The 27,954-nt window shown below is 44.9% G+C and overlaps 1 protein-coding gene across 9 annotated transcripts in view; it reads right to left on the bottom strand.

Annotated features, from left to right (window-relative positions):
* LOC130881723 (serine/threonine-protein phosphatase 4 regulatory subunit 1-like) overlaps positions 1 to 27,954 on the bottom strand; it is an 81,878-nt gene that overhangs the window by 47,839 nt on the left and 6,085 nt on the right. For 4 of the 9 annotated variants that reach the window (XR_009057753.1, XM_057781470.1, XM_057781475.1 and 1 more), the window contains exon 3: positions 3,448 to 3,580. The exons of 2 other annotated variants lie outside the window; for them this stretch is intronic. Coding sequence is in view for 5 of the 7 variants with exons in the window: in XM_057781470.1 (XP_057637453.1) it covers positions 3,448 to 3,580 (133 nt within the window). In the remaining 2 variants the exon portion in view is untranslated. Of the gene's footprint in view, positions 1 to 3,385; positions 3,581 to 6,293; positions 6,385 to 6,429; positions 6,523 to 27,954 lie in introns of those variants that run through there. 3 more of the 9 variants (XM_057781472.1, XM_057781473.1, XM_057781476.1) reach the window with 3 other exon arrangements.

Below are 27,954 nucleotides of genomic sequence, written 5' to 3'. Positions count from 1 at the left end.
AGGCAGGCGGATCTCTGTGAGTTCAAGACCAGCCTGGTCTACAAGAGCTAGTTCCAGGACAGGAACCAAAAGCTACGGAGAAACCCTGTCTCGAAAAATCCAAAAAAAAAAAAAAAAAAAAAAAGATTTCTTTTTATTTTGCATGTATAAATATTATGCTTGCATGAATGTGTGTGCACCTTGTGTATGCCTGGTACCTGCAGAAGCCAGAAGGGGCATCAGATCCTACAGAGCAGAAAGTGCTCCTTAGCTGCTATCCAGTTTCGCAATGCAATAAGTTTTAAAGAAGATTTTTAAAGAGATTTTTAGTAGAAAACAAAACAAAACAAAACAAACAAACAAACAGAACCCCACTGGCAATCTCAAAAAAAAAAAATCAAAGAAGTATGCTACAGAATTCAGATCTATGATCTGACAGATCTGAGAGCCTGTCAATCAAGATCATTTTACAAAACAAATATTAAAATCAGCAGGCATGACAGCTTTGAATCTGTGAGGCTGAGGCAGGACAATCACCATGAGTTGGAGGGTTTCAAAAGAAGAAAAGATAAAGTGAATGTCATGAGAGGTAAAGAAAGGGTGAGACACTTGGTATAAATGGGTACCACAGGAGTACAAAGTTGAATGAGAACACACAGTGCTGAGCTAGCTCCTGGACAGGAAAAGCAACAATACCAAGGCATTATTGGGAGAGTTCGTGCCATTTTATTAATGTCTGTATACTAGATTGACAGTGTTAGCTGGGCATGGGGGCACCCTCTCATCAGCACTTAGGAGGCAGAATGAGATGGTTCTCCAAGCATCAGAGGCCAGCCCACTCTACACAGCAACTTCCAGGCTTACCAGAGCTACACAGTGAAAAAAAATGAAATTTATGCCCTGGCAATGCTGAAGCATGCATGGGCAGCCTGTAGATGGCGGTTCTGTTGAACTGGTACATTCTGTGCTTCATGTTTAAGTTGATGAAGACAACTGACCAGGTCTCTTCCTCAAGATCTCATTAAAGATGGTTGTGAGCCACCATGTGGTTGTTGGGAATTGAACTCAGGACCTTTGGAAGAGCAGGTGGTGCTCTTAACTGCAGAGCCATCTCTCCAGCTCCCTACACAGTGAAACCCTATCTCAAAAAACAAAAAAAAAACAAAAACAAAAAAAAAAACCTAAAATAACTAGGTGGCAAACAGTATTGTATCAGTTGCATTTCCCATGCATGATAATCACACTGTGTGATTACAAGAGCGACAAAGAGGAGGGTCTGTGTTCTTAGGAAACTGTAATTGAAGCAAGGGATGGCAAAGGTGAGGTCTCCAGCTACTCATAGGGTCAGAGAGAAACATGCAAACTTGAGGAGATAGAGGTCCTGAAGGGGATAGGGCAAAATGCTGACAATGTGACAGCGGAGGAACTGAAGTCGAGGGCACGCGAGAACTCTCACTGCTACTCCTGAGGCTCACCCCCTTCTCTCCCTCCATCCCTCCCCTGTGTGTGTTTAATTTAAAAACCATCTTTTAATGAACCATAAACACAAGCTTTCCACTTAAAATGTAAAGTAAAGAAAGAGAAAACAGAAACTCATTTTCACAAACATCAGCGCCATACATAGAGAACCAGGAGAATCCACAGAAAGCAGGGAAGTTAGAATTAGTATCGACAAAGAAAACAAAGTTTAAAGCCTATTTCATTCTCATACGGCAGCAGCAGCTAGAAAGCTCACGGAATGGCGCTACTACAAGGTGCGCAACTGCAATGTTGTGCCTGGGAGAGAGGCAGGAAAAGCCCATGTTCAAGGCCTTCCAGGCTGCACAGCAAGTTTGTCTCAAAAAAGTTTATAAAGGAGAAGACCAAACCCAAACACCTAGAATTAAACCTGACAAGAGGCAGGACTCTCCAACAGAAAAATTATGCTCTTTGGCTCCACAGTTGTATTAGTGTGTGTGCACAGATACACGTGTGTGTTGTGTGTGTATGTGTGTTGCACACACACGTGAACACATATAAAGAGAAAGTAAAGAAAAATTTAAAACACAAATAGAAGGAAGGTCTGGAAGAACCACACTCTTCAGGGCCTGACTGGTGGGTGGAAGCTGCCAACAGGAGCGCTACAGGCTGCTTAGTTGTCCTACTTCTAGGGACTGCTGAGCCCCTGCAGAGCATGTGTGGGAATGAGACAGCGAGACAAGCCAAAGCACTCTTGAAGAGTGGTGTGGCGCGTCTCGCTGTGTCATGTCATGCTTTTGATGATCTAGTTAGGATACTGTAGGGCAGTAACAGGTACTAGATTCGTGCGGACATGTGACTGAAGAACAGAGAAGACAGTGCTTCACCCAGATAGCAGCCACGACTCCAGGTCGACTGGAAACACAAATGCGAAATGTAAAACTTGGGAAAACATCAGCAGAGAACAGCTATGGTTCCACAACAGGCAAACATTTCTTTTGTTGTTTCCTGAGACAAGTTCTCAAAAGTAGTCCAAACTATCCTTGGACTTGATACTGTTGTGCCTCAGTCTCAAGTACTGAGATGAAACGTGAGCCACCACATCTACTGCAAACACCGTGTTTACACGACACAAAAGCGCTAACCAGGAAAGATAAAGCAAGCAAGCTGTGAACCACATGAAGATGAAGAATGAGGACCACATTTCCTTGCTTCTAAAATGGGAGGACACTGGGCTCTCCCAGCTCTATGACCTGCAATGTAAGGTGGGGCTCGTGCTTGACCTAGAACATCATCCTAGAATAATCAAGCGGATGGTGAGGACAGATTGAGAAGGCTCTTGGCTCTCTTGAGAGTGGTACAGCCAGGGAAGATGAGAGGATAAAAAATGACAGAAGGAGATGACCAGTATACCAGATAAAGATTCTGGGACAAAGGCATTCCTGAACAGGTGGGCACAGAGGATGGGAAGTGATAAGGCTAAGGGCAGAGCCAATGGATAAACAGGAAGGACGGGGTGAAGCTGTGCAGGTTCCTGGGTAGTTTGGACAGGGTTAGCTCCTGCTATCTTCAAGAAACCAAACCAAGGTCATCACCGAAAGCAACATAGAATGGTCCAGGTCAGCGTTACTACGGCATGAGAGTAGAGAAAGGTAGGATGGGGTGACAAGGAACTCGGAAGTGCACAGTTCAGCAATTGTGTGCTACACTCTACTGTACACATGGGACAGAAAGCCCTCCTTTGCTTAGATGGCAGATGATAACAAGAGCAACGAGCAAGGATGGAGCTGCAGCTCAGTGAGAAGGAGCCGGAGCAGCATACACAGGGCTCTAGATTGGATCCCCAGCTCTACCAAAATAACAAAAAGCCAAGTGAGAAAGCCTAGTAAGACAGGATTCTGCAGAGATAGAATCAAGGTCTCCTGGAAACAGCAGTAGCCCACCTTACCTATGAGTCCCCCGGAGTCTGCCGCAGCAGCAGAAGGCTGGCAGTGTGAGGATGCTGCTTACCGGCTGAAGACATTCTCGCTGAACGCGTGCTTTTCCAAGCGAGTGAGCAGGGGCAGGTTATCATGGCCAGGGATGTCCAAAAAAGCCGTGACCCTCCTGTTGTCACAGTCTGGACCACAATCTTCAAATCCATCTAGACAGGAAGAGGAAACACTCTAAAACTGCATCTGTAGGTGCCTCCAACAGTGATGGGTCAGTCACACACTGAGGCAGACATGCCCTGTGACTGGGCCGTCCAGTGCAAGCTCCTGGAAGCCATCCACACCGGCGCCAACAGCTATGGAACTCAAAAGAAGGGTGGCAGGGACCAGAGTCACAGAGAAAACTGGTTTTTATCCAACAACTATGGTAAGCACTCATCTCTGTGGAGAATATGTACCTCTCCTCCAAAATGCTGAAAATGGTCAGCTAAGAAACATTTTTCACCCTGAAGATAAGCATCCAACATCAGGTTCCCCTCACATCTTGTCTGTCTAAGGCCTTGGTGAGCAGTCCCACCCATCCACACCCTGGCCTAGCAACACTCAAGAAGGCCCCTCCCTCCAGTTCCCTTAGCTAAGAACTGCACTGAGGGAGCTGAGTTCGGGAATCCTGGGGCCAATGGCCCTGGAACAGAAGGAATCCCATGACTCCCTACGTAGCTATGTAACCAGAGGACATCACTGAGCCTCTCTGCACTTCTCATCCTCAAGTAAACCTAACTTGTGCCATCAGGATGGCAGCACATGAGTTTTTGCACAAAAAGAGCTGTGAGATCTGCCCCAAGACCTGTGACCTGGCCAACCCTGACCACAGGTCCCCATCCTTTGATCTGTGATGACCAATGACTGGCTCTCGTCTCCAAGACCTTCGGCAGACACTGTCTCTCATCTCCTTTGTCCTGGGCTTTTCGATCATGGTTAGTGTGCAACATCTCTAGAAGGCCTCCCGTGCCCACCATGTCCCATGTCAAAGGTTCCAGTGGTGCCAACCTGGCTGACCTGCTCCAGTTCAGTTCTCTGCACAATGCAGTGAGGTCTTCAGCAACAGATACTCTCTACACACTCACTCCCAGTTTTCCATGCCCAGCACAATGCCTGGGGCACAGTAGACGGTTTGGTTCTTAACCATATGATAAGCAAATTCATGCTATAGCTATGTATCTCTCTAAGGAAACTTTAAACCACCAAATTAACATAATCTTTCCATAAAATCTTTCTATAAAACACACACTAAAGACTTATCACTAAGAGACTATTCTAGAACGGTGATAGTAAGAAGAGCTCTTAGGTAGTCATAAAAATAAATTTAATTTAGGGGTTGGGGAAATGGCTTACTCAGTAAAGTGCTTGCTGTCCAAGCATGAGGACCGGAGTTCAATCCCCAGGACCCATTAAAAAAGCCAGGCATGATGGAGTACACTGTAATCTCAATGATAAGGAGACAAAGACAGGTAAATCCCTAGGGCACAATGGCTAACCAACCAGTGTTGTGAAATATTACTATAACTATGTAAAGACGCGTTACATTTGTTTATATTGCACTTGTTTAATTAGGCAAAGATGTGTTATGTTTGTTTATGCTGCATTTATTTAAGGATGCAAAAAGGTTATTCTTTGCCTGCCTAAGGCAGCTGATTGGTCTAGTAAAAAGCTGAACAGCCAATAGCTAGGCAGTAGAGGTGGGGCTGGTGGGCTGAGAGAATAAACAGAAGGAGGAATCTAGGCTCAAGAGAAGGGAGGAGAGATCTAGGAAGTAGAGTGGAGAATGGGGAAGAAAGAGAGGAGATGGGGGGGCAGCCAGGCAGTCATCATCCAACCAGACATGGAAGAAGCAGCAAAGTAGGACATACAGAAAGAAAGAAAGAAAGGTAAAAAGCCCTGAGGCAAAACAGAGATGAAGAGAAACAAGTTAAATTAAGTTATAAGAGCTAGTGAGAGAAGCATAAGATAAGGCCTAGCATTCATAACTAATAATAAGTCTCCAAGTCATGATTTGGGAGCTGGTTGGTGGTCCAAATGAAAGCCTGCTACAAATCAGTCTATGCTACTTAGCGAGTACAAGACCAGTGAGGGACCATGTCTCAAAAAACAAGGTGAGCAGCTACTGAGGAATGACACCCAAGGCAGACCTCTGGGCTCCACTGACGTGTGCATGCACACACGCACGCACACGCGCGCACACACACACACACACACACACAAATAGCTTTTGTCTCTTAAGCACCTGTGATGGGCAGAGATAGAGAAGTCCTAGTAGGCATGTTACTTTGCCTTGGAGACAGGGCATTTGTCACTGGATCCAGTCAGTGAACTCTGGGGCACTGCATGCATCCCAGCCTTTTAGGTGCTGGGGATTCCAGCTCGGGCCCTTATGCTTGGGTACTATACTGATCGAGCTCCCTCTCCAGCCCTTCTTGGTCTTTAAATTTTTTCTTTTGAGAATTTCATATTGATATACAAAAATATGATATCCAATTTTCCTCCTTCAACTTCTCTTATATCCCTCTAACATGCCCTTTTCCTAACTTCTTATCTTTTTATTTATTTATTTATTTTTTGATAACCCTCGAAGTCCAGCTGGTAACTATCAGTATGTGAATGGATGGAGGGCCAACCCTGGAGCATGGGAAACCTACCAATGGTCAACATATCCAGAAGAAAGATGACTCATCCCGAGGAATTACTCACTGCCAGTAACTTCCCAAAAGGAGAGCATCTACCTCATCTGTGCCGGGATGCTGGCTGGCTTGGTCTGCCTCCTCTTTTTTCCTCTGTCTTCCAAGACTTAGTGGGGGTGATAAGGACCCACAGTTCAGCAGTCCTCCTTGCTATTGTTTCAGAGATAGGAGTTTATCAGGCACGCACCTGGCTTGTCCCCGCCAGCAGCGGGCGCACACACAGCTGCGCTCACAGCCATCTCTGCTCTCACCAGTTGTCCTCCTCACTTAGGGAAGCACTGCACAAACAAATGACACAGGACCATCAGAAAGACGTTATGTACCTGCACACGAGCTTGTGTTCCTCAGAGGGTCCATAGTGGTGAACTACTAGAGCCGTGCAACAGCTGACTTTTCCTATAGGCAGCCATCTTGTCTCACTCCTGCTGAAGAAAGGGGTAAGGCAGGAAGGGAAGGACCTGGATTTGAAATCAATTATCAAGAGGGCTCTCACTGTTTCAAAGAGAGCCCGTAGGTTTGTGTACAACGAAGAGAAAAAGACACAGCAAAGCCCTTCTGTCCCCCCAATCCCCTGCTGAACCTTTTTATTTTGACCAAAAAGAATAAAGATGAAAAAACAAACAGCCGAGGCCTCCCAAAGGCTAGTTTTGGCAAGAGACTTGCCTCCCGGGCCAGTTCTGGGAAGATCAATGGCACCTGCTCTAGAGGTGCCGATGCCCCCTGCTGTACTGAGCACTGAAAATTAGATGTCTGTGCCAGTTACACTACAGGTGTGAAGAGGCAGAAGAGTCCCACCTGGCAGACAGGAAGCCATGGTCAATTTAGGAATAACTGATAAGAGTTTAAAATAGAGATAGCAAGCTGTTGCCTAGGTGCTCACTATTCTCTGAATTCTGGCCACAATTTTCTCAATTCTTTTAGTTATAAATGAGAGTTATTAAAAATTCAAACTGGCTAAGGGGATCTTACTAAAGGACGCTGTGTGCATGTGGAAATGCTGAATGTGGACATGCTGGGTGTCTTCCTCAGTTGCTCTCCATCTTATTCTTTGAGGCAGGTTTCTTGCTTAAACTGGAATTCACTGATACAACTGAAAGAGCTGGGCAGTGAGGCCCAGGGATCCTTCTGTTTCTGCTGACAAGGCTCTGGGATGACAGGCTTTTATGTGGGTGAGGGGGATCAGATTCAAGTCCTCATGCTTGCTGAACAAGCTTAGTTCATCTCCCCAGGCCTAGTTAGTATACATTAGCTTTATAAGTGTGTGTGTGTGTGTGTGTGTGTGTGTGTGAGAGAGAGAGAGAGAGAGAGAGAGAGAGAGAGAGAGAGAGAGAGAGAGAGAGAGAGAGAGAGTGTCCTGCAGGTGTCACGACCAAGTACTTGATCATGACCACAGTACTTGATGTACATATCCAAGACCCTGCCAGGGCCCAGAAACTGCAGCCCTCAGCCTACAGGAGTGAGAGCTTCTGCAGATCCTGGCAGAGAACAAAGAGCTTGTTCCTGAGCTCTGGGGCTTACTCACGGCTTTGGAATCCACAGAGACGGACCTGCAGACACAAGGAGAACCTCACATGCAAGAGTGGAGGCTTTCACGGGCCCTTGGGACCTACCCTATGCTTCATGGGCAAAGAACTTGCTGTCTTAAAGCTCTGCAAGAAACACTTTCTTCAGAGAAATAAAGACCTTGGCAATTAGTCCACAGAAGAGCTGTTACTGCAGAATACTAATGAACCTACTACAGAGAAATATAAAACAAAGGAATAAAAGCTATAGGTCATACGGTATTGAAAAATTAACCCTTACTGGTTACCTCCAACAATCCAGGAACTAACCACACAAACTTTGTTGTATAGTTTAAAATGTTTTGATGTTTATATTAATTTTTTTTTTAAATTTCAGACTATGTACTACAATCATATTTGCCTCCTTCTCCATCCTCCCCACTACCTATCCAATTCATATTTTCTCTGCTTGCCCGCTTTCCTTTAAACTCAGAGTCCAGTTTGCACTGGATGACCACTCCTGGGAACAGGGTCAGTTATATTATACCAGTGAAAAACCAGTCTTTTCCTCTCCAAGAAGCAATTCCATGCCAAGGGTTCCTCAGCTAGAAGTGTGACGTCACAATCCCCTCCCTTGCTCCCTGGTACTCTGTCAGGCTTGAGCTTCTGCCCCCTTGTTGAGTTCCTATGTGTAGTTGTCTTGCTGTGTGTACAGAACCATTCTCTATCTTTCCAATTGCCATGGAGATCCAGAGCCCTGAGGGAAAGGGTGTGACAGAGCCGTCCCTTTAGGTTTGGGCATTCCTGCGTTTCTGACTCCCTGCACCTTGACCTTGTGGGTCTCTGTGGGAGAAGCAGCTTCTCCGTTGAGGACTGAATGAGGCACTGATCTAGGGTGCAGCAAAATATCATTAGCAGTCATTTTATTGTTATGTTCCTTTAGCAGAATAGCCGATTGTAGTAGGTTTGCCTGGGGTCCAAGACATATATAGTCTCAGGTTCTTAGCCCCACTGACAGTGTCATGTACAGGTTCCCTCTCCAATCAAAATGTGGTTGGTTACTCCGAAACAGTTTGTATCAGCATGAATATCTGGCTAGGCGAGACATTATTGTGTCTCATAGCGCTCACAGCTGGATGAGACAGATGAGTACTTTTCCCCTCCAGTACTTTCCAGTACAATGAACATTAGCCAACAGGGATAAAGCCTCTAGGTGAGCACCAGCTCAATTTCTCCACATCCTTTGACTCAAAAATGTGCTGTCTTCAGCATAGGGTCATACTACCTAATCTGGAGCAAGTAACCAAAAGCATTGGCAATAATCTATAATGTTTAGAAAGGGGTTTATGGAACCCTCATCAACCAACAACCGTAAACCATTCCTGGCACTGAAAGTTTTATTTTGTGGTAGTGCATGGTGTTCAGCTGGGATACTGTTCCCTGCTTCCTCAGTGTCTTAGTCAGGGTTTCTATTGCTGTGAAGAGAAACCATGACCACAGCAACTCTTATAAAGGAAAAACATTTAATTGGAATGGCTTACAGTTCACAGGTTTAGTTCATTATCATCATGGCGCCATATGGTGGCATGCAGGTAGACATGGTGCTGGAGAAGGAGACAAGAGTCCCATTATCTTGGGGCTGGAGAGATGGCTCAGCGGTTAAGAGCATTGCCTGCTCTTCCAAAGGTCCTGAGTTCAATTCCCAGCAACCACATGGTGGCTCACAACCATCTGTAATGACTTATTAGGTCTGGTGCCCTCTTCTGGACTTCAGGCATACATGCAGAAAGAATATTGTATACATAATAAATAAATAAATAAATAAATAAATAAATAAATAAATAAATAAAAGAGTCCCATATCTTGACCCACATGCAACAGGAAGTGGTCTGAGACACCAGGTGTGGTTCGAGCATATATATATATATGAGACTTCAGAGCCCACCCCCACAGTGACATACTTCCTGCAACAAGGGCACACCTACTCAGCAAAGCCACACCTCCCAATAGTACCACTCTGAATGAGTTTATGGGTATCAATTATATTCAAACTACCACATTCCACTCTTTGGCCCCCATAAGCTTGTAACAATATCGTAAGGCAAAATGCATTTAGTCCAAATTCAATAAAGTCCCCATAGTCTATCACAGTCTCAGCAATGTTTTAAAGTCCAAAGTTCAACATCTCTTCTGAGATTCATTCATGCAATCTCTTAACTGTAATCCCCTATAAAATAAAAAAAAGAGCACACACTTCCAATAAATAATGGCACAGTATATATATATATATATACATATATATATACACATATATGTACACACACACACACACACACACACACACACACATATATATATATATATATATATATATATATATAAAACCATTCCAAAATGCAGGGAAGGGAGCATACTGAGGAAACACTGGATCAAAGCAAGACTGAAAACCAGCTGGGCAAACTCCAAATTCTGTGTCTCCATATCTGATGTCAAAGTGCTCTTCAGATCTCCAACTCCTTTCAGCTTTGTTGACTGCAGCACACTTCTTTCTCTTGGGCTGGCTCCACTCTCTGTTAGCAGCTCTCCTCGGCAAGGATCCCATGGCTCTGGCCTCTCCAACCTCTTGGGGTCTCCAAGGCAATCCAGGCTTCACCTTCACCGCTTCATGCAATGGCCTCTCTAGAACTCCATGCAGGGACACCCTGACACATGCCTGACACCAGTGGCTTTCCCTAGTCGCTCCTTGACTCTAAAGCCAGAATCATGTGGCTCAAGTGCCAATTTCTGCTGGGCTGGAACATGGCCCCCTTGTTCAATTACATCTTCACCAGCTTTCTGTTTGTAATGGTTTCCCTCACTGCCTAAGCTTAGCTGTTCTGGAACTTGCTTTGTAGACCAGTCTGGCCTCATCTCAGAGATCTGCCAGCCCCTGCTTCTGGAGTGCTGGGATTGAAGGTGTGCACCACTACAACTACCTCTAAACATTTCTATAATTGCTTTTCACAAGTTGGAAACTTAACTGGATGGGATCTTGCCCTGAGATTACCATTCTCTTTGTTTCATTTCTTAATCAGTTTATTTCCTCGAACACAGAAATTTCACGACTTGGTACTCTTTTTCTCCTCAAATTGTACATTTTATATTTTTTCTTTCTCAACTTGCTTCTTTCCATTATAAATCTTCATTAGAATTAACACTAAAAACCACATGACAGACTCTATACTAGGGGACTTGAAGTTTTCTTTTGCCAACTGAATTAATCCAAATCTCTCCAGTTTAGCCTCAGGCAGACTCATTGGACAAGGGCAAAAAGCGGCCACATTCTTTACCAAAATTGCACAAGAATGATCTCCAGGCAACATATTAATATTCTTCTCCTCTAAAACCTCTTGAGCCAGGCCCCCACACTCATCAAGTCACACTCAGTACCACTGTCTTCCACACTCCTTCTAGGATGCCCTATTAAGCAGCCCTTAAAGCATCCAATTGCATTTCTAATCCATAGTCCCACGGTCCACATTCTTTCAAACAAAAGCATGGTCAGACCTATCATGGCAATACCCCAGTCCGTGGTACCAACCTCTGTCTTAGTTAGGGTTTGAAGAGAAACTATGACCATGACAACTCTTATAAAGGAAAAGTATTTATTTAATTGGGGTGGCTTACACTTTTCAGAGGTTTAGTCTGTTATCATCATTGGTGAGATATGGTGGCATATAGACAGACATGGTGTTAGAGAAGGAGCTCAGAGTCTTACATCTTGATCCACAGGCAGGCAACAGGAAGTGAACTAACTTACTGGGCATGGAATGAGCATATATGAGACCTGAAAGTCCACCCCCACAGTGACACACTTCCTCCAACAACGCCACACTTCCTAATAGTGCCATTCCCCATGAGTTTATGGGGAACAATTTCATTCAAGCTACCACACCCATTATAGAGCAACTCCATTTAAACTCTTTTCCTATGTGTAATTATTGTAGTAATCTTCTGCAGTAGGAGGTTTCCATACAGCTTTTTCAAAAGGCCTTTAGAACACACAAAATTCTTAAGGTTCAGAATGCAAAACAATATTAGCAAGCCTGAAAAGAAGCCAAGCTGATAATAACCAGAAAAAAAAATGAATACACAGAAGTTGCCCAGAGCCGATGGGATTAATAGAAAATTCTCTTTAAGCATCAGTTAAATGAATGTTTAATATATATATTTTCCCCCCAGGAAAAAAAAAAGAGGCAGAAATACAAGGAAGATCCAAGTGCATATCTGAGTGAGAAAAACATACAAAACAAACCAAAAGACAAATGTAAATAAGTTAACAGGTCAGAAAACTAAGAAATGGATGGCTCAAAAGATACACCAAGATGGGCTATACTGGCTGCTCTTCCAAAAGACCAGAGTTCAGTTCCCAGCACCCTCTTGACAGCTCACAACTGTCTGTAACTCCAGTTCAAGGGATCCAACACGTCTTTTTGCCTCCATGAACACCAGACAAAACCCATTAAATAAGGAAATGGAAGGATACTGTTACAGAACTGAGACAAAGTCTGTGCCTAGAGTCATGGCTTTCAAGATGTAAAGTAGTAGAAACATCTCAAGAATTTTACATGTTTTTAAAAGTCCACGAGTGGGCTCTCAAGTGACAGGCGGTTGTGAATCGTGGGGTGTGGTGCTAGGGAGTGGACACAGCTCCTGTGGAAGCACAGCAACTGCCCTTAACTACTGAGGCATGTCTCCAGCACCAAGCAAACAACAGAAACCAGCCCGGTGCCAACAGACTGCATGGAAGAACTGGTGGGGTTTCTGCAGAGAGGCTATGACATTGACGAAGCTCAGAAGCCATTCCGGTGAGAAGAATGAACACAGGAAAACAGAGGCAGGGGGTTGTTTTTCTCATTCGACAAAATTTCTCTAAAATACAGATAACTGCATGCTTGCGAGAGGGCTCAAAGGGCAAAAGCATGTGCCATGCAAGCCTGACAACTTGAATGTGATCCCTGGAACCCATAACAGAAGAAGAGGATGGGCTTCCCAAATCACTCTCTGACCTACACATGTATACCATAGCAGAGCTGCACCCGCACTGTCACGTGCATGTAAGTACCTCATACACAGTAATAACGAGATGAACAAAAGATAACGTCTAAAGCAGGACTCCTGATGACACAATATGGGGCTTATGCACAGAGTTGGTAGAATTACCACATGGCACCAAGACCAGAAAAAAGACAGAAGCATATAGGCTGGCAAGAAAAAAGCAGAACTGCACACTGGGTGGCGGCGGCGCACGCCTTAATCCCAGTACTCAGGAGTCAGAGGCAGGCGAATCTCTGTGAGTTCGAGGCCAGCCTGGTCTACAAGAGCTAGTTTCAGGATAGCCAGGACTGTTACACAGAGAAGCCCTGTCTCAACATCCCCTCAAAAACAAACAAACAGAAAACCATGATGGATGTTTAGTGGATGATAAGAAGAAACAGAGTTGTCTGCAAACCTTGAAGTCAGTTTTTACAAAGGTTCCAAGGTAACTCAGTGGCAAAGGACACACTTTCCAGCAAACAAAACAAGTAAATCAATGTGGAGAAGATGAACCTTGGTCCTCATGTGCTGTCAATATAATTAACTTACAACCTGCCAGATAAATATGAAGCAAGAACCGAAAAACTCTAGAGCACAGGAGAAAAAGCATGTGCCACAACAAAATGACCAACTCAGCCCCATTGCAATGAAGAGCATGCTCTCAGAAGAAAGAAGCAGTGAGACCGGGTACCCCATACCTGTACCTCAGGGGGACTGCCATGAATCTGATAGCCTGGGCTAAACAATGAACCCCTTATTTCCCCCTCACCACCACCACCCAACCCAGAAACAAGATGAAAGCGGAACACCATGTCACAGACCTCAAAAAAAAAAATTGCAAAACTGGTATTCAATGGAAGATTTGCATAAAGGTTATACATTAAAAAAACCTGACAGCTCTGTACAGGAAATGTTGGACCACATCCTTGGTAATTATGCCCATGTCAATTAAAACCACAATGAGACCACACTACACACCCATTAGAAAGACGTTTTTAACTGACTATATCAACACACTAGCAAAAGTCTGCAGCGATGGGACCTCTCACACATCAGAGACAGAAAGGCGAACTGGTACTGCTCCTAAGGCAGTCTGGCAGTTTCCGTACAAAGCTAACAGACGTTTACCACGTGACCCTCTAAGCCCTACTCCCAGGTATTTACCCAAGAGAAATGAAAACACGTTTGTTTACACAAAGACCTGTATGTTCAGTTACAAATAAAGGAGAAAAACCTCTCCCTGGGCCACTGGCACTGCTAGAGCGTTGATGAGTCCGTCGTAGTCACTGCCAGCACTCATGATAAGCTGTGTGTGTGTGTGTGTGTGTGTGTGTGTGTGTGTGTGTGTGTGTGTGTGAGCACTCCTGACACCCATTTCCCTGTAAATAGGCAAAGCTGTTGGGATGAGGCAGTCTCCCTTCCTAGCAGCTGCTGGACTCTGCCTGGCTGCTGAGAGTAATGCCACCCACCATCAACACCTCAGAGCTGTGGACACAAGTACATAAAGGTTGCAGCTGGCTACCCTGGTCCTAAAGGCAGTCTCAGCCAGGACAGGGGAGACAGCACCCAATGAAGTCCAGATGAATCTGCAGCCATTTTGACCTTGTAGTCTAGCACAGGGACTGTGATGGCTGGTACAGAAGGCAAGGCTGTGGTTTGGTCCAAAATATAAGCCTTAATGACGGTGATTGGTATTAAGAAGTAAGGTTGTGATTGGCCTAAAAAGTAGCAGTAAGTGATCCAAAACAAGGGGTGGATGAGTCCAGGCAAAGAGCTGTGGCTGTGTAAATGGTTCCTGGGGCTGAAGAAGCAGGCAGCTCCAGCTCATTGGGCAATAGGCATGAGGGACTTTTCAAGCATTAAAAATGATCTATTCTGCCAAGGGTTATGTATTAAGACTGACTTTAACAAATTAAACATTGGTGAGTTTCACTGAATGTAAATTGTACATCATCACTAAAAGTAATTTTAAAAAATTAATATGAGCCTTTAATCCTAGCATTTAGGAGACAGAGGCAGATGGAGTGCCATGACAGAGGCAGATGGAGCGCCATGAATCCTAGGCAAGTAAGAGAAACGACGAGAACATAGTGAGACCTTGTTTCAAAACAAAAGCAAACAACACTACACCTTTTTTTGTTTTGTCGATGCTGCCAAGCCAAGCTTTACAGGGCCACAAGGTCTTACAATAGATAACTTAAATTCCATATGGTACCCAGGCCAGCCTTGAACTTCAGATCCTCCTGCCTCCTCCCAGTGACTAAAATTATCAAGATGTGTGCCATTAAGTCCAGCTGAAAACTCAGCACATGAGATTCCTGTGCTCTGATTCTGTGTTTGGGAAGTGACTTTGTGAACCCAACCTTCTCCTTCAAAACCCAGCTGGGATTCAAAGCAAGCACAATAGACAATAACTAGAAAACCACAGGGAGATGGGCAGCCTTCAGGGAGTCCTTCAATTCACTATGATAGAGATACAGTCTGCCAAGCCATTCATGTTGTTGGTCAGTAAGTGCTATTTGTCCCAGCGGTACTGGAAAAGCCAGTGAGTTCTTACCACACAGTCTAGCAAATGGGAAATGACCAAGGCTAACAGAATGAATATCCCAGGGATTGATCTCTCTACTCTACATCAGCCATGTTCTTCTATCCCCCAGGGCTTTGGACCACGAGGTTCACCTGGTTACTAAGGTTTTCAGCAACATGACAACAGAGCTGAAGAAAATGGAATCCCTCACCCCACCTACACCACAGCAATTTCAGTAACGTACTCACAGAAGTGCAGGGGGATAGGAGGGAGAAGGAGCTCTCCCAAGGCCAGGAAGGAAGCTAAACACTAGCAGGACAACCAGGGGCATAGTGGGTCACACCTGCAATCCTAGCACTTGAGAGGCTCAGACAGGAGGATTGTCAACTAGGCTATGTAGTGAGTTCCAGGCTAGTTAGGGAGTGAGACTTTGTCAGAAATGGAACAAGACATAGGGAAACATCTGTTCAACACAGAGATAAAGCACGTAGTCAGTAACTAGGAAACCACGACACCAATAGGAAACAGCTGTGGGACAGGGGGGAGGCGTCAGTTCATCGATCAAAAGCATATACATAGGCCGGGCAGTGGTGGCGCACGCCTTTAATCCCGGCACTTGGGAGGCAGAGGCAGGCGGATCTCTGTGAGTTCGAGACCAGCCTGGTCTACAAGAGCTAGTTCCAGGACAGGCTCCAAAACCACAGAGAAACCTTGTCTCGAAAAACCAAAAAAAAAAAAAAAAAAAAAAAAAAAAAAAGCATATACATAGAGAGCACTAGGAGGATGGCTGCCCTGATCCATCGAAATCCCAGGCTCTCTAGCAGAAGCAAAGGAAGAACTATCCCAAAGAAACACTTTTAACTCAAGATGCAGAAACATACCAAACCACCCCCAAAGAGAACCAGGTAACACATCTCTCAAAGCACACAAGACTGCAGACCACTGCGAGGAAGGACTGATACACAAGGCAAATGAGCATCCTCAGTCCAGCACCAAAACATCACAAGACCCGAGAAAGTGACTAAGGAATCTGTTAGAAATGAGCAATGTTTTCAGAAATAGGCATCCCGATGAAAGAAGAGAACAAAAACAGGCAAGGGGGGACAGGCATTGGAAAAGAACCATAGACATGAAAAATGGGGACTGTAATTAAAACTTCAGCAAGCAGCTTAAGTGGCAGTTTAGACACAGCTCAAGAGAGAGTTAGTGAGCTGGAAGATTGAGCTGACAAATTGCCCACAACACTGCGTGGAGAAATGAAGATGGCAACAGAGGACAATTAGGACAGCGAAGATGAAAAGCTAAGGCCTGAGGTAAGTCCAATAGGATTCTAGAAGCGATTAGAGAAAAAGGAAAGAGATAGTGGCTGGAAAAAAAGATGAATAGCCAATCTGAGGAAGTACAACTGCATAATTAATAACAAAGCAATGCAAGCATTATGGAGTACCACAGCAAAGAAAAACCGAACAGTGACGTCCAGGCAAGGATCGTTCCGGAAAAGGCCTATTAGAAGAATAATAGCCAATCAACAAGAGGGATGTGGACTCTGACAGCCTCATTAGGGGCGACCTTGGCTTTGAGCTTCCCTTTCCCCTGTGTGAAGGAGCGGAGCAGTGCCCACTCCCATGACTACTGCAGTGAGGACTAAGTGACAGAAACAGATGAATGTGGACATAAAAATGACAAGCAGAGGCAGAAATCCCTATACACAATAGGGGCCCCAACAACTGGGGGCCTGGCCTGCAGCAGCAATTAGAGCCTATCTCTTCTATGCCTAAGATGTAACGTATTTCACTGCACACAAGACAGATAACACTGAAGTTATAAGCTTACATGCAGGACAACTCAGTTCATGAAGTGCAGGATCAGGACCTACGTGACAAAGACAGCACTTACTCCGTCACCGCTTGTAGGAAAGCTACTTCTCTTAAAAACATCCAAAACACTGGCAACTAGATCCATAAACATCTCATAGGTTGTTTAGAGCTTGTGACAACAAAGCTGAAGAGCTCAAATTTAGACTCATATCAACCTGAACCTTCAAAAAGGTGGCCATAGCTGCCTGACTTGTCTCCTGCAGAGCACCGGAGGCTGTGCTCTGGGAGTGCGGATCTATTTCCAAGTCCTGAGCAGTTTCTCTCATCAGGTGACAGTGGAGTTTGCAAAGTTCAGTGTGGTTTTTTTTTTTTTTTTTTTTTTTTTGGTTTTTCGAGACAGGGTTTCTCTGTGGTTTTGGAGCCTGTCCTGGCACTAGCTCTTGTAGACCAGGCTGGTCTCGAACTCACAGAGATCCGCCTGCCTCTGCCTCCCAAGTGCTGGGATTAAAGGCGTGCACCACTACCGCCCGGCTTCAGTGGGTTTTTGATAGCATCTTAATTCAAAGTGCCACAGTATCAGGCCAGTAATGATGTGGTTTCTACACATACATACCCCCGCCACACACACACACACATACACACACACGAGGGTGCACTCTCATGAGTGACTGTGGTAGTTGGTTGTTTATCGGGGTGAATTTCCCTGCAGTCTGCTTTGTACGATCACAGAACAGACCTGCTGATGTATCCATCCCCCTCCTTTGGCTGAGCCTCACTCTTGATGACCTGAAGACCCTCATCTCAAATGGCCAATCTCAGGAAAAGATAAATGGTATTTAATTACCTAACAAGATGTGAGAAAACCACTGATATATCCAGATAAGATCAAGAAACTCGCCGTTCCTACAGGAAAAGAGCCCTTTCCCATCTTCCAGAGGAGACCTCTCTCTCACACAATCCACAGCTATTTTATTTACTAAACCCTTCTCTGTCTGCTCTGTAAATATTGTCACTCCTGGGCCTTCAGTTTGGTGTTCCTAACACAACAATTTCCTTGAAAAATATTAGCTGCTGTTACTGTTATTAAATCACCGCTAGTGCTGTTCATGCTTCTCTGGCCAGAGTTCAAGGCTAACCACAGCATTAGGAGTGTGGGGAGGGAGGATTTCCAGGGGAATCCAGGAAGGAGCCTTAGCAATAAGCTCTTCCAAGGCCTGGGTTGATGGCTGAGTCATGAATCCATGGAAATCCCAAGCTGCCCAGGAAGGTTGGAGACCGGGTAGAAAGACAAGGAAACGGTCTCACACCTCAGCCTCCTCAGCCTGCTGATTTACATGTCTGCTTGGTAATACTGACAAAAACAACACTCTGGGGTTCGGAAGTTCTACAATACATAGCATCCTCAGTATAGAGAGAAGATAGGAAGACACGAGCAAAACTCTAAAGCGTGTAAGAGGACCCAAAAGCTAGGGAGTACAAAGGATTCTAAGGAAACGCTAGACTCACAACATGAAGATGATCCGTGAAGAAGAAAGGGTCTCAGCAAAGAAGTGTCCTTTGGGAAGAAGACGGTTCAGCAGGTAAAATTGGGAGTACCGCAAGCCTGATGGCCCATGTCACCACAAAACCATGTAGTTGGACATGGTGGCTTATCTGTGATTCCTTCACTCCTGTGGCAAGACAGAAAAGAGACAGCAGACGCCCCCAGAAGTGTGCAGGCCAGTTAGCCTAGAGTACACAGTGCAGGGGCAAAGCAAACACGTCTCAAAGTGGAAGGCGAGGGTGCCCTGGCCCTTACACATGCCATAGCATACACACACCCTCACATGCAAACACATGTCCAACCACACATACACACCGCACACACATACATATGTGAGAATAATTTTTTCATTTGAAAAAGCACCAAGTAGTAATTCTAGAATTGAAAACATCTGAAATTCTTTTTTTTTTTTTTTTTTTTTTGGTTTTTCGAGACAGGGTTTCTCTGTGGTTTTGGAGCCTGTCCTGGAACTCGCTCTTGTAGACCAGGCTGGTCTCGAACTCACAGAGATCCGCCTGCCTCTGCCTCCCAAGTGCTGGGATTAAAGGCGTGCGCCACCACCGCCCGGCAAACATCTGAAATTCTAAAACTCACTGAAGATGATAAAATTCTCCAAATTTCATTAGACCCATGAGAACCTTAAGCTCTCAGTAAACCCCAAGAGGGCAAACACAAAACTTTCACCTGACACATCATCATCATTGGTCATCAAAACCAAAATGGACGTTTTGGAAGCAGCATGGAACGAGGACTGGCTGCCCTCTCCTCACAGGACAGGGGAGAAAGGCTGCATCTCCCAAGACTAAAAGAAAAAGCTGTCAATCCAGAGCTCGGTGGACAGTGGGACCGCCTTCAGGAATGAGATGAAATAAAGACGCTGTCAGATAAAAAAAAAAAAAAAAAAAAAAGGAAAAATGTGCTCCTAACACATCGTTTTTAACACCAGAAAACAATAAATGGAGTGAGACCATTTAGAAACCTTTGTCTTCAAAGGGAACAAAGCCTATTGGAAACATAGAGACAAACCACCTTCCTCTTTATTGCCTTCAATTACTTTAAAGTGCACATTATGGTTTGAAGTGAAAATGAGCACCTGTGCTGTAGAATCTGTACCCCACAGATGTGGGCAGTAGTGACTCAAACCACACCAGGGGCTGCAAGGAGCTTCTTCAGGTGGACTTAACACCTCACCCCACACAGACAGCAGCAGTTCTGCCAAGGCCGGCTCTGCCTCCATGGCTAGGCCTTTAAACACTTGCCCTATCATATAGTGCCTGGAACACTTCAACTCGTTTCTATAGAAATCAGTCCCCGGAGGCTTTGATTAGCAGCATTCAAACAGCGGGGCAGCCTCCAAGAAGGCGAGAATCTCGCCTTCAGAAAACCAACCTGAGGTGCAGCATGCAGCCTCACCACCTGGGGAAAGCAGGGATCCAGCAAGCACAGGCTCTAATTAATGTGCTTCTGTTTGCCAAACAGAGACAGAAAACAGGTCAAAACTACCATTCTGCTGCTAAGTAAAATAAATGCTAACGTTCAATATAATGTGGATTAATTTGTCAAGTGTCAGTCACTAACAATGGGCATAGTAGAATGAAATCTTGATAGCTCATATTAGATATGTAAAGAAGAAAAGGCAGAAGTTTAAAACTTAAAAAAATAACCTGAAATAGCAGCAAATCTGAATTATAGTTTTGTCTAGGTTCAGAACAGGATTTATAATCTTGTTCTACACACAGTAGCATCAGGCCACGGCTACAGCCCAAATCCACTGCTGGGGGCCACATGGAGCCAGGGAGAAGCAGCAGCTGGTGTGCCACAAGTGGGCTCGGCACTCTCACTGCAATGCAGCCCACCAGTCCTGCTGCCAAAGCAGCCCTTCAGTGCCTCAGAGCACACACGGCTGGGGACAGCAGCTCCCCATTCACAACACAGGGAAAACACATTAAACGCTATTAAACTGCATGAGGGGGAAGTTATTTCCTTCTTAATTCCCTAACGAAATCAAAGAAAGTACCCTTTAGGTGCTAATGTGTCTCAAACAGTTCCATAAGACTAGTTATCTGTGTTTTATTTTGTTTTGAGTCAGGGTATCATGTAGCTGAGGCTGGCCTCGGACTCACGATATAGCCAAGGTTAGCCTTGAGCTCCTATCCTCCTGAGCTCTGGGAATAGAGGGGAACTGTAAGAGGTCCTTCTGTTTGTGGGTTGCTTTCACTGGTTAATGAATAAAGAAACTGCCTTGGCCTAGTTGATAGGGCAGAACTTAGGTAGGTGGGGAAGACAGAACTAAATGCTGGGAGAAAAAAAGGTGGAGTAAGGGAGAGACACCATGGAGCCATCAGAGACAAAATGCTGAATCTTTCCCAGTAAGCCACGACCTTGTGGTGATATACAGATTAATAGAAATGGGTTAAATCATGATGTGAGAGTTATCCAATAAGAGGCTAGAGCTAACGGGCCAAGCAATAATTTAATTAATACAGTTTCTGTGTGGTTATTTCATGGCTAAGCAAGCCAGGCAGCCAGGACAAACAAGCGGGCCCTCCTCCTTCAGGGAAGGAGTATCACCATCACAGAATGGCAAGTCTTCCTGTTAATATAAAGCTGCTGTCAGGAATTTCTTGCAGATAAGGTGGATGTAGCAGCTTTTATCCCAGCACTCGGGAGGCAGAGGCAAGCAAATCTCTGTGAGTTCAAGGCCAGCCTGGTGAGGACAGCAGGACAGCAGGGCTAGAGAGTCTGACCCTTCTAAAAATAAAAGAAAGGGAGGAAGGGAGGGAGGAAGGGAGGGAGGGAGGGAGGGAGGGAGGGAGGAAGGAAGGAAGGAAGGAAGGAAGGAAGGAAGGAAGGAAGGAAGGAAGGAAGGAAAAGAAAAATCTTGCAGGCAACAGTGTCTATCTAGGATTTAATGATATTATTTTATCTCCATCATATTATATACTTGTTAAATTTCACTTATAGCCACCAATACAAGTTCCTCAAAATGATTTCAAATGTACTTGATATAAAGAAAACTACACATTATACATTGATAAAGTAAAATGACAAAAAATAGCACACAAGCGACTGATTTCTGAATTGATGTAATCCAAAGAAAATAATTTTACTAATAATATCACATTCATACCTAAAAGAATAGCACCTCTTATTTCGAGTACTAAAAATCCATTTTCTTTTATAAAAGTAAAAGAAAATGGGAGCAGTCCCTGGCCTTCTAAGCATCTGAAGCCCCTCCCAGGGCTGAATTACCACCATCCTCCAGGCGGTGGCCAATGCTTCCTTGCAAATGGTGCATCACATCTGTTTAAACTGGGAGCAAATGAGGTGGAGACTGCCCATTCTCACGGTGAGCAAGCCAGCAATGGCTTCAGTGTGGATGGCCAAGGTGTGCTGACCAGGTGCTCAGAAGAATAACCTTGTCCGTGACATTTTACTGTTTCTTCTCATTATGTCTTCAAAGACAAATTCAATCAATCAACAACTGATGAGCTCAGTAATAACAAAGCAGGTTGTCTCCACCCTGATACCTCTGAGATCTGGACACTCTGCTGTGGGCCCTACTGCTTCAGCAGCACTCTGTGCCTCACACCCCACATGCCAGAAGCATCCCTTCCCTTTCAGGATGGAAGTAGAGGATGGCAAGATGTCTGTCGTTGAGCCACACCTAAGGAGCCTGAGGTCTCAGCATAACTACCCAAGAAACCTCGGGCCAGTGGGAAAGCCTTCACCTCTACTCATTGTTCAAGCTGTCCCCAACATGCTCCCATCAACGAGGCTTGGTTCTATGCCTAAAACACTCTTCCCTTGATGTCCTCTCAGACAACTTTCTTTAAAAACAACAACAATAAAACACCATCTTCATTCTCCTGCCCTATCTCCTTTTCTATTTTTCCAACAAACTCCTCACCTTCAGAAGGAAAAAGCATGTTTGCTGTTCATCAGCTGTGTCCTCTCCCCCTCCCTCATGCCCCGAGTAAGAAGCTCTGATGAATTCATTGATATGCCTGGCACACACAGACACTCAATAAAAGGTGCGGAATGAATGAGCGAATGGTAAAAACCTGTGTCCCCTGGTGAGGAAAGCAGCACGGAAAGCAATGTAGGCTCTTAAAAGGATTTTCTAGGATTTACATTTCCGGCCGCTGCTAAGATGGCATGCTGTCTGGCAACTGTTGACAGGGACTATGGGTGAGGTCTACATGATGGTATCAGGGGCAGTCAACTCTTCTGGGAGCCAACAAGTCCAGGCTGAACATAAACACCGAGTCAGGCATGAACTATGAAGTAGTATATGAATAATTCCTTGTTCAATTGTTTTCACTGTATGTTTTGCATTTGGGGAATAAAAGTTACCAGCTCCATTCATGAAAGCTTAATACAATGCAGAGAAGCAAGGCTTGCTGGAGAAAACAATCTCTATTAGTAACTTCACATCAACTGGTCCAATTAAGAGAGCAAATAAACCAATACTGATCATGTTTTAGTTCATTTGCCATCAAGGTTAGGATGAACTGCCAATGCCAGGTTCACATAGGACACCACTACCTCTGCAACAAAGGATAAATAATTAGATCCATCAAGAAGCAGTTGGAGAAGAGCTTAGAAGTGCTATTGTGATCTTCCCACGTGCTCAGCACCCAGTCTCTTGTCTACTGCATGGTGTTAGGTGCACATACACATACCACACACACACACACACACACAAGCCTGTTTCTACTGAATTGTGCCCAAGGTCTCTGCTGTGAGCAGCTGTGGCTGTTATTTGCCTTACAGGGAAGAATCCCAAGTTCAAATCTCCACTTCAGTAACTCATACAAACATCTCATTTCTACCATTCAGCCAAGTCAACATGGTTCTGAGCTCTCATAACCAAAATGAAGATGTTTTCGGTGAGGATGTACCCATTTTGCAAAGAACAAGATTTATTTTCTTTTAATCCTAAAGCTAGACAATCACAAAAAAAAAAAAAGAAGTTTTAAAAATCAAGAACCTTCAACTCAGAGAAGGGGAACTAGCCTTCGCAATGCTAAACAAGTTAGTTACTCAACAGTTGTCTAAAAAAAAAAAAAATGACTACTGTCTTCACCATCTTTATCATCCAACAGGTGGAATGAAGGGCAAATGGGACCAGGGATTTCAGTGACCCCATATGTCCCTGAGTGCCTATGCGAAAGTCACTGCCTCTCAACTTCTTACTGCAGTCTGTACAGGAGTAAATATTTAAGCCTCCTGTTAGACAAATGTGCTTCACAGGACCAAAGAACAGATCTAATTTACAGAAAGAAAAGAAACCCATCAGATTATTCACAGCAAGAAAAGCATCAAAGCTCAGTATGAAAGCTGTTGATAAGCAGCAAAGCCATTGTGAAAACACCCTCTCCATCCACAGTCACCTAGAACTCAGCAAAGTCCTGCAGTCCCCAGAAATATAGGCTCCTGGGCACCAAGGCCGTCATCTAGGAACCAGCGTTCAGTCCCAAAGGGAAGAACCAAGGGAAATGCCACACACAAACAATAGGTAAGCCCATTAGGCAAAGAGAAGCAGAGACGGCTTCCTGAAGCAAAATGATCTGAGCTGGGCCCTGAAGAACAAGTGAGAATCTGTCATTGGGAAGAAAGTAAAAGTCAGAGGAAGAGAAAAGAACATTCAGAATACACAGCAAGAGCACAGCAGAGGCAGGACAGTCTGCCATCTCTGGTCCAGGGACTCAGGAAGTCTCATAGGAAGCCACCAGGCCCTGACTGAGTAGCCACAGTATAATTGGTTTTAAGTGGAAAGGTGAGGAAAACTAAACACAGTAATGCACAGCCAATGAGATAGCTTTATTGGTTCAGACATGAGCAGAGCTGAAGCTGCAGGCAGAATGTTCCAGCACGTCCATCCCAGCAAGCATTTTCATTAAGAATCCGTTCTCCAGGCAGTCTCGATATTTACGACTCTCCATTCAACATGTCATCCTGTCACTATAACTCTGTGTGAGATATGACACCCAGGGCCAGACCAATTATCCACACGATCCAATATTCTGTCTCTGACATAGCACTAGGGGACACTGGGTGGAGAGCATGATGGACATGGTCCTCTATGTCTACTTCTGGCTCAAAATATTACATTACTTGTCTGAGGCCAAGGTGGTTAACCTTATTCTCAAAATCTACACTTAAAAAATAGAAAAGGGGGCATCATTTGGAATTCAGGGAAACAATAATTAAATATTCGAAGGTTTCACTAGTCTCTCCCTGAACAATCAGTTTCTAAGAGTCCAGAGTGATCTGGAGAGACTTGAGTAGCCACTCCCCATCCTGCTATTCAGAGGGTCTCCTTCTCCTTAACAGGTTCCAAGGATGAATACAAGACCTTAAATGGTGACTACTTCTATTGGCTAGGCTAGACCCACCGAATCTCAAAGAACATTTCTGATTGGTCACTAATTTGGGGAAATGACCCTTCACAGCAGGACCCTGTTGACTTAACTGAATTTCAAAGGCAAGTTATACTAAAACAAAGTGTCTGTATCAGCGTCCTCCTCTAACAAGCTCCCACAGATGTATGAACCCTTGAAAGAGCCCATCCGTCGACACAGTGCTTCATATGGCAACATCTCTTAGGGCCACCGAAGGTTAGATCTGGCACCATGCTCTGGGCTGGCTCGAAAGGCCAGCTTAATTCATGAGTAGCTAGCCATCCTTTCCACACCATGCATACATGGAGATTCTTCTTTGATTTGTGGACTTAATCACAGCTTCCAAAACCTGTCATGATTTATGAGTGTGACTTTCACACTGACGGTCAATAGGAAACATTTACTCAGGTTACCTGATTGGTGAGACTGCTGCATCTAAGCAATTCCTAAGCCTCCCCTTTAGAGTGACACGCTTCACTTTGTCAGCAGACCCACTGGCTGGGGCAGATCTGGAGAAGGTGATTCCTCATTGGCACAGGACTGATGAATAGAACAATTAAATAATTAAATAATTAAAGAGGCAATCAATTCACTAGTCAGACTTGAAACCCATTCAAACAGATGAGAAGGACCTAGAAGGACGCTCTCTGCCTCTGTGCTGGGGAGGTTTCTATCTCCCTCCTATTAAAACTATTTAAAAGCACCAAGCAGCTTTGTCCCAATAAAGTTGCTTCTCTTTGGCCAATCTAATAGTGGATCACATTTTTCCCAGATAAGAACAAACTCTTCCAGAGACAGACTGGAGCTTTATGGCTCATGAAGTCTGTGGTATTTTAGATAAGGGTGGCCCCATAGACTCATATATTTGAATGCTTAGTCCACAGATGGTAGAACTGTTTGGGAAGGATTGGGAGATATGGCCTTTTTGGAATAGATGTGTCACTGGGCATGGGCTTGGAGATTTCAAAACTCAAAGCCATTCCCAGTTCACGCTCTCTGTTCTGAGCTTATGGATCAAGATGTGAGCTCTCAGTTGCTGCTGGAATGCCATGCCCGCCTACAGCCATGTCCTTCCCCCCCATGATGGTCATGAACTCTAAGTCTCCAAAACTGTAAGCCTTTGATAAATTCGTTAGTCTGTCAGCTGCCTTGATCATAAGGCCTTGTCACAGCAGTCAAGAAGTGGGCCAAAACCAAGCCTAGCCCAGTTCTTCCTGCTTTCTTCTCTTTCCCCTTCCAACTCCTGACTCTCTGGGCACTCCTCATCAGCCTGGATGTCTTGGTTTTTTGAAAAGGGGTCTCACTATGTATTTCTGGCTGGCTCGAACTCATAGCAATATGTCAACCTCTGCCTCCTAGATGCTGGGTTAAAAAGCGGTCTCACCACACCCATCTGGATTAAAAGGTGTTTGTCACCATTCCTTTTTTAAAAAAAAATATAAAGTAGCATACAGATAGAACAGTGCTCCAATACAAGTACACCCGAAGGGTTTCACACAGAATATGCTTATCCAGTGAGTGCTCCAGGAAGTCAGAGACCTTCCCCAGCAGCTCCAAACTTTGCCTGGCTCCCCCACCCTTCCTCCCTCCACATAGCCTGGACAACTGTGCCAGCCGAATCACTCCATGAGCCCTTACATTCTGGCTTCCTTTACATTCCAGACACTCATGGAAATTGGTGGGGAGGGCTCTCTAGACTTCTGCTAAAGCCAAAGCTTCCCACTGTGACTACACCAGTCTATACCTATTCTGCTCTCCGTGGATATCTGAGTAGGCTCAAGCCTAACTCTGCCAAGGAGCTGTTATGAAGAGAACCCCTGAGAAGCGCTCTCCACCTGGCATACAAGCAAGAGTGGGATGTTATAGCATTCAAATCTTTGAGGAAGGAGTTGTTTATGGTTTTGTCTTTTCATGAAATTTTCAGAGTAAATACAAAGAGTACTAATGTGTTCTGGGATCTTCCATTCACAAGGGAAAGCCTTCTCCCCCAGCTTCTTGAGTTGGTGTGTTTTCTCCTGCTAGGTTTTGTGTCCTGCAACATGTCCAACACTCACCTACTGCCTGGTAAGTGCTCAATGGGTAGCCTCTGAGCAACTGGCCTTGGTTGCCCTGCTGAACTTCCCACGCCTTCCTAACTCACTCCTATTTCCCTCTGAGGTGGGCTGACCGTTCACTCACTGGAATCTCTCAACTGTCAAACACCCTGAAGTGTTTCTAGTTCTCATCTTAGCTAACCCCTCTGAAGTGTTTCTAGTTCTCATCTTAGCTAACCCCTCTGAAGCAAGTGGTATCCATTCACTTTACTCCAGCACCCAAAGCATTCTCCAAGCTACCTGATGCCATCGGCTGCACTAGACCACAGCAATCCAAGGTCAACACATGCATTCTGATGAGCAAAAGAGCCACTTGGCCACGCCCATGTCAAATGCTGCCACAGAGTGAGTGGTACAGAGTTTCGGAACAAGGAGAATGGGCATCTAGCCCTATTTGTATTAAGAACAAACAGGCGTCCCACAAGCTCTAGCTCTGAGGTCACTCTTCCCTGATCATTAGAACCCGCTATCAACCTCATCCCCTTGTGTGTGTCACACCTAAATCCTTTACTGGCATCCTGAGAGCACAAGGGACCCGCCCTTCTCTTGATTTGCAGCTCTTCTCACACCTCCTTTCCTGAAAGCATGCTCAGCTCTAGTCACGCCCTGGTTCAAGCTCTCCAGTGGCTCCCCAGGAGTTCCTGAGCAAAAACCAAACACTTCACCTTGCAGAGGGGCAGAAGGGCCATGTGGGGTGTCGCTGTACCATGTCTCTGATCTCTTCTGTTTATCATTCCCTGTGTGTCAGACATACAGATGCTCCGCTGGTCCTTGACTTGGAGGGGCCATTTGTGAACTATTTCTTGGCCTCTTCACATGAAAACCTCCACCTTCACTCCAATCTCAACTCAAGAGTCCCTCCACAAAGCTCCAGAGGATTGTC

Source organism: Chionomys nivalis, chromosome 9 (genome assembly GCF_950005125.1).
Source record: "Chionomys nivalis chromosome 9, mChiNiv1.1, whole genome shotgun sequence".
Lineage (NCBI taxonomy): Eukaryota > Metazoa > Chordata > Mammalia > Rodentia > Cricetidae > Chionomys > Chionomys nivalis.
Note: the sequence above shows the minus strand (reverse complement) of the source record. Positions and strands in the feature narration are given on the sequence as shown.